At 36.7% G+C, this 7,747-nt stretch overlaps 1 protein-coding gene across 1 annotated transcript; it reads left to right on the top strand.

Moving 5' to 3' along the window:
* The first annotated feature begins 5,407 nt into the window (after window positions 1-5,407).
* On the top strand, window positions 5,408-7,577 carry LOC101293488 (tetraketide alpha-pyrone reductase 2-like). Its single transcript, XM_004299035.1, has 6 exons — window positions 5,408-5,513; window positions 5,640-5,812; window positions 6,113-6,298; window positions 6,439-6,601; window positions 6,996-7,185; window positions 7,275-7,577. Exons 1-6 carry the CDS (start codon window positions 5,408-5,410, stop codon window positions 7,414-7,416), a joined length of 960 nt encoding a protein of 319 aa, XP_004299083.1. The 3' UTR covers window positions 7,417-7,577.
* Window positions 7,578-7,747: the final 170 nt, after the last annotated feature.

The raw sequence follows: 7,747 nt of genomic DNA on the forward strand, positions 1-7,747 counted from the left end.
CTTATGCGAAATAGCAAGAGCTAGCCAGCAGTGACAAATTTGGCTTTGATAGCAATCCTTGATTCTATTTTTGGTTGTTATCTATCCCTCTTTCGCACCCATTATATTTGACCTCATCAGTTCCCTACGAGCATGAATTGCATGTCGAACTTAGCTTATATAAATCCATGCATTTTTATATATTTTCCAAACCAAATATTCCATACAATTCAAAGCCAGAAAACTGGTTCACATGGGCGTCTCACTTTAGTTTGGACTCTTATCATATAATTATGTTTTGAAAACTGTTGTAAATTAGCGAATTCGTGATTAGACTTGGAGATTCAACAATCAGTTAGTTTCATACATATGGTGGATGAGTACCACTATAACTTTTTTTTGGTGATGCATAACATTATAACTTGAACAGTGAGATCGAACTACCGACTGCGTCCTTCAAAAACAAGAGAAATTAATTAAAGTGAAATTGATTTCAAAAAAAAAATTAAAGTGAAATTAAGCATTTGGTGTTTGAAATAGCAAAATTAAATCACTATATATTTTCTTCTGAGAAATAAATTTCCCAATTAATGTGGTTGTTAACTAGTTGTTAGTGGTTCCTTTCCTATATTTGTAGTGAGACTAACACATATAAATGAAGAAGGCCAGCCAGGGTTGGAACACTGACAGATTTGAAGAGAGACTTCTCATGCCTTTAAACCTGCAGGGATCAAATTATTTACAGATTAGTTAGACACTCACTCTTCAGTGTTGACAAATTTCATTCTTGTTGGTATTTATATATGATTACACTATTTAACTTGATACGACTGATCAACTTTACAGACAGATATCCCTATCAAACTATCATATATGGTTAGAACTTAGATGTAGATTCCTCTGTGGTTCTTTACTTCATTTACTCTCTTTATCAAGCTTTGGATAGAATAAGGTAATTGTTTGTGCTAAATGTCTCAAATCCATTTCAAATGTATGCATATTTTTCGAGCGGGAAGGTAAATAGGTAATCATACTTTGGCAAACTATACATGCATGGTGCTACCTTCTCTGGTTAAATATGATGGAGTTGCCTCCATTCTTTATCTAGCTAGACACAACGTGATGATGACCATTTAGGTCTACCGATGTTTCTTTTTCGATAGTTTGGTTTGTATAATTTCTTTTCACTTTGGAGACTCTGTGTTATTCTCCTTCCTCGTTTCCTCTTGTGACCTTTCTTTCTTTCAATGAAATGTATGGAACTAAGGTGACAATTTACGTTTACTTGGTTTCTAATTTCTAGCAAAAGTAAAGTAAAATAGGTATATCGATTACAACTCTCGTTGGAGATCAATATTAAAGATCCAAAATATCAATATCATTCTTGATATTTTGATTTTATTAAGTTGTGATATTAAATGCAACATCTTTTCATTATATCTAGTGCACTTTTACTTATTTTATAATTATCAAATTTTCATTTGTTGGATCATCCATATTGATCGATCGATCATATATACATCTTTCATAGAGATTTTACTCATAGACTCATAGTTGACCCGCTTTGTGTTGAGCTAGATATCCATCGCAATCTCCCTCCACAATGGAGTAGTTTAGGGAGAAATTTTACGTGAATAGTTTGAATAGGTAATTTGCGAGAAGGGCTTCCTTTGTGAGAATATAGTATAAAAATTACGTGTGTTCTCTTTGTTGTGGGCATGCAATAAGTGCCTGTCCAAACCCAAATGGGGTAGTCGACGATTCTCAAATCTCAATGTTCAACCACGCAGCTTTTGCTCTTCATCGTGTAGAACAACATATATACGTTTGTTTCCTGCGCATAAAGATCAAACACGCTTAATTTCTTAATCATGTAGTAATTAAGTAATTAACAACTCTTGCCTTTACAAACTAAACAAAAGAGGTTTGCCTGCATCGATTAGCTAGACACTGGTAGAGGATTATGATCGAGTGCATGAGAGAATTATTGAAGATGTGTATAGTGATATCTTTTTGTTTTTGGTTCAGTCTGCAGGACCGTCGAAAACACGCATCCCTGTTCACTAGGTGTATATAATGTGCTTCCCCACAACAGTGATGGGCGATCTCCGATCATGGAGTTAACATCGACACCATCAATAATGATAGAACCTGTTACTGATGATGAATTGATAACTTAATTGATGAATATGGCAGTGTTAGATCTATGGCGGACTGGTATATGTTGTTGCGCTGTTGCTGGATACAAATTTATAGGTTTCTGATCACCAATATTAATCTCTAACTACTTTCCTGTTCAATACTTTGAGAAATTGTTCCTTGAGTCTTGCACTGATCGATCCTTTCGATCAGTTAAACTTTTAAAACGTCGGCCTCACGAAGTTGGATGTAACTCTGTAACAAAACTAAAGCTCTTCATGACAACAGAGTACGTGGAAACAGTACTTATAAACATACAGGTCTTGGATGTCAAGTATGAAGAACAATGAATCTACTCTAGGTATTCAGACAATGAGGAAAGCAAATGTTTGAAGGCAAAGTTGTCTTCATATCACCAAAAATGTAGGCTAGTTCTAAAGCCATGACATATTTGGATGAGGATGTTGTGAGTAGCTAGGGTTTCCCAAATAAGGTGACCATGTAACGTCCTGATGAATCGGTTGGAACGCAATTGGGTACAAGTTGGTGGATTGATCTAGCTAGTTTTTTTGACTTCAATGTGTTGGCTATGGAGTCACTGGTTTCTGCTGGCTAGTATAATGACAATGATATAAACCTGGAACCTGCCATGGACAATATATGGGACGGTGCGGCATAATCTGTAGGGTTCCATCGCCTATTTAAAGATGTGGGTAGCAGTATACAGAATATAAGAGATTAGGTACATACTTTCCAAAAAAAAAAATGCAGATGAGGATAGGCAACTGTACGTCTTAGGTCGAGTTATTTTCAAGCAACTCATTCAAGAGTTTAATGGTTGATGTTGGTAGAATTACGATACATACATACATGTAAACAGTAGATTCTACATTAATTTTGTGTGCAGGTGTTTCAATGTTTTTCTTTTATTAGCTGATTCTTTATAAGATATGGAATGAGTGTACTAAAACATTTGGGTTCTTGACTATTAGCCGCAAAATAAACTAAAATGTAAAATACGAAAATACGTATCTTCATGTGTATATTATATACTGAAACCCATGCGTCCATGCCAAATATATTCTAATCAACCTGTGATTTTGCACACGTATATTTTGTTATCAAATCAACAAGTTCGCAAATAAATGAGTATGAGACCTCACATTGAAAGTACCGGAGTACATTCCTTCATCCTATTATTGTATACCTAATTTAACAGTAGTCTAATCTGTCATGGCTTATGGATGCTAGTGCTTCTCGCATAGACGCATATGTATATGCAAGACGATTAAAATAGGCTAACATTGTCAAACAGTACATATATAACATATCAAGATGATCACGACAGATATAAACTAGTAAACATCCCACGCCCATTACCGGAAGTGCAAAGCTAACTTTGACAAACACTTTCTTGCAAATCGATGCCTTTGCTTTCCCCTCTTGGGCAAGCAATTCCCATGTGCCATTGGAAAACCTGGTTCACAGAAAAAATGAAGCCATGTGTGAACCTGATGTACAACATTGATCGATCACAATCATTTATGCGTTCATCATAGTCCCCCTTCATTCCAATTGATGATACGTGTAACGATCGCGACGAGACGATGAGTCTCCCAATAGCTAGCTTTTAATATTTACTATATACTAAAATCTGGCCCGTACAGACAGAAACACTGTTCATAAGGCCCCCCCCCCCAAATGAAGTTATTACTTCGTCTTGATTTTGTGTTTATTTACACACATGCGCTTGCGCCTAAAAAATTACAACTCTACCATTCTTTTCTCTTTAATCACATATTGTACCACCTGAACTCAAAAACCAATGAAGATTTCTAGAACTTTGTATGTTCATATTTCTTCCATCCTATATACCAATCTGGGAATTGAAGAAAAGAACCATGTGTATAAATTTGCTATTCTCAGACCCGCAGCAACGCGCGGGTAAAAATTCCTAGTTCTTCAAATGATCGATGCTAACTCTAATGGCCACCCAAGTAGCTAATTGGTACTGAACGTACTAATGCATCGTGGTTATACATTGTATCATACTATCATGTATGAACCAAATCCCGCAGCTAGCAGCTAGCGCCCAACTACTACCTTTAGCTCCATCCTCTTACTCATACACCATTACTATACGCCTTGCCGACTTGGTTTGTTGGGTTGCAACTTTCAAATTTGGTGAGCTATTGTCGAATATGGAAAAAGGACAAACGACTTTCAAAGATCAAGCTGGAAATTACGTTAGGGTTTGGCAAACGCTGGCATACGAGTGTAGCATATTGAACAAAGAGGGAGGCTAGGTCATGACCTGATATTGTTCATGTCCATCAGGCCTTTTGGGCCATTTAGCCTGAGGCCCAGATAGAATTCTATAAGTGAGGACTGAGGAGGAGCCATTCTTTTTTCCAAAGGTTTGTCCTCTGATGAATTCTTAGTTTGAGCTTCCATTAGTTCCCTAGCTTTTGTGGCAAACACTATCTTTGTTGATATACTTGTGGAACTTTATACTCTTTTACACTGGAGCCAGAATCAAGCTGAGCTGGGAAAAGCGATCACCTAATTCGTCCATAATTTTTCTGATAAAAGTCTTCAACTATTTTGGACGAGTTAGAGTACTATTGCAATAAATGGCCATAATCATTTTGTGTTGGCCAACACTCCGGTGGCCTAAATGTTTGATATCTCGATCTCCGGCATTGACTTAAATAGTTAGTTCTTTTTGTTTCTTTTCTTTTTTTTGTATTTATAGAAAATTAAACAGTGTCTATTTTCCGGGGTAAAAAGTTTCTTCGAGGAAAATTGTCCGTAAATGAATCTTTTAACTAACCAATTTTCATCAATAAAGTCTGTCGTCATTCCCATAGAAAAAAATGATTACATTAGATTTTTCAAGTGTAAAACATGGATACTCATGCTGTTTTGGAATCTCATATTGTCTGAACATATGTGTTTGTGTGGCAATATATAGTAATCTTCATAGTATTGAGGAAAAAAATGTCACAATGCGGAACACGTCGACGCATAAGATAGCGTAGGTGGAGAAGCGGTGAAAAATACTTTATATGAATCAGCCACCTCGTAGACTGAATGAGGTATCTGCCAAATTCCTCCTCCACTTCAAACCTGAACAATGTTCTGTAAAGTGTAAACTAATAAAGACAAACACAAAATGCATAGCACGTGACACTCCATTATCTTTGTTCTGGTTTCACCACTCCGTTTATATGCAACTCATACCAAATTAACCAACAGTTTCCATAGCTGGTTTAGAAGAGAAAGAAAGATGCCTGAATATTGTGTGACTGGAGGTACAGGGTTCATAGCTGCTTACTTGGTGAAGGCTTTGCTAGAAAATGGCCATGTTGTACGGGCTACTGTGCGAGACCCAGGTACTGTTCCGTTCATGCGAAAGTTGTAGTACTACGGAGTATTCATTCATACACACTCAAAAAGTTCAAGTTAGATTCAATTACATATGAATATTTACCGAACCCTTTTCATCTGTTTGACCACAGAGGATTTGGGGAAGGTTGGTTATCTTTGGGAGTTGAATGGAGCCAAGGACAGGCTTAAGCTGATCAAAGCTGATCTAATGGTGGAAGGAAGCTTTGATGAAGCCATGCAAGGCGTTGATGGGGTTTTCCACACCGCGTCACCGGTGCTTGTTCCATACGATAACAATATTCAGGCAAAGTTACTTGACATTGAAACTTCTTCAATCATGTGTTTTCAATTTCATGCACACAGGTGTTATTCAGTAAGATTAATGCTTCTACAAAACTCATGTAATCCAGGCTAAAAGGGAAAAACTTTGAATCTTCATATTACAAATTTGTAAATCAATCCTACGAAGTTTCCAACTTCGTACCAATTAAGTCTCTGATGATTCAACTGAATGCTGAAAGTTGGTTGAAGTGTTGAACTCATGAAAAGGGGATCGAAAACCTTTTCTGAATGAACTATTTTTTGGTTTTGATTAATGTGGCAGGCGACCTTGATTGATCCATGTATAAAGGGCACTTTGAATGTGCTGAGTTCCTGCTCGAAAGCACGCGTTAAAAGGATTGTGCTCACATCTTCTTGTTCTTCAATAAGATACCGTTACGATGCCCAAGAGGCCTCTCCTCTCAATGAGTCACATTGGAGCGATCCTGAATATTGCAAACACTTCAATGTAAATCATTTCAAAGCCATCTGTGTTTAATTTTCAAATAAAGCATGCTTACATAGTTATATGCAAGTCGTTCGAGATTGCTATTCATTATTCTGGGCTGTTGCACTGTGTATTGTGTGTAAATTCTTGTTTGCATGTAGCTTTGGTATGCCTATGCTAAGACAACCGCGGAGAAAGATGCGTGGAGAATCGCCGAAGAGAGTGGATTGAATCTAGTGGTGGTGAATCCGTCTTTCGTGGTTGGTCCTCTGCTAGCACCACAACCTACAAGCACACTGCTGATGATACTGGCAATACTTAAAGGTTAGATTTCCCATCATCAGCAGAATAATTTCAAAGTCATAGTATGAGTTGCCTTCTATGCACTTTAGACTTTGGTAAAAGTAGTTCAATTCTTGGTGGCACTTCTCTCACCGTATCTTTAGCATATATATAATAGGTATAATCCAGATATATCATTATGTTCAGAAGAGAATGACAAGGTAAATTATCTTTTAGAAAATTGAAAATCCATTCAATTTGGCTCTCATGCATCAAAAAGGTAATGTTAATCACCCCAAAACTTGCATATTTGTTATTTAAGAGCTCTGTTTTGCTCCAATAGCACAAGAAGTGAGTCTTGGTTGTAGATCGGATATCCCATTTCAAGTTTTCAACTCAGAAGTAAACTCTCATAACTTTACATTTTATTTGTCAGGTTTAAGAGGTGATTACCCAAATACAACAGTAGGATTTGTGCACATAGATGATGTGGTAGCTGCACACATTTTGGCAATGGAGGAAAGCAAAGCATCAGGTAGGTTTATATGTTCAGGCTCGGTAGCGCACTGGTCGCAGATCATTGAGATTCTCAAGGCCAAATATCCATCCTATCCATATGAAAGCAAGTAAGTAGAAAATCCAGAACAAGCAAGCTTTCGTTAAATCCCTATGTGGTTCAGCCTTGAAATATTAACTATGGCAATACTGTTTGTAGGTGTAGCAGCAATGAAGGAGACAATAACCCACATAGCATGGACACCACTAAAATTGCTCAACTGGGTTTTCCTCCTTTCAAAACGCTTGAAGAAATGTTTGATGACTGCATCACAAGTTTTCAAGAGAAAGGGTTTCTCTGAATTAATCCCACTAATTGCAGTGCACTTCTCCTAGTTTTCTTTACACTTGCATTTGTAATAAGCTGGGTCTCTCTTAATGAGTATTATGTTATTTTTTTTCTTGACCCTTCTACGTCTTTAATTATTTAATTATGACCACCACCCATCGAAACCACTGTACCAAACCATCATCAATTTTCTTTCTTTTTTTTTTTTAAAAACGATCACAATTTTGGTTTCTTATTAAGATCGAAGATGACCAAAATCTTACAGAAACTTTCAGATAAAAATAAAGAGCAAGTAGATGAAATACAACTAAATTAGCAATCTATACTCCACTGATCATGAGTTT

This window comes from Fragaria vesca, linkage group LG5 (genome assembly GCF_000184155.1).
Source record: "Fragaria vesca subsp. vesca linkage group LG5, FraVesHawaii_1.0, whole genome shotgun sequence".
NCBI classification, from domain to species: domain Eukaryota; kingdom Viridiplantae; phylum Streptophyta; class Magnoliopsida; order Rosales; family Rosaceae; genus Fragaria; species Fragaria vesca.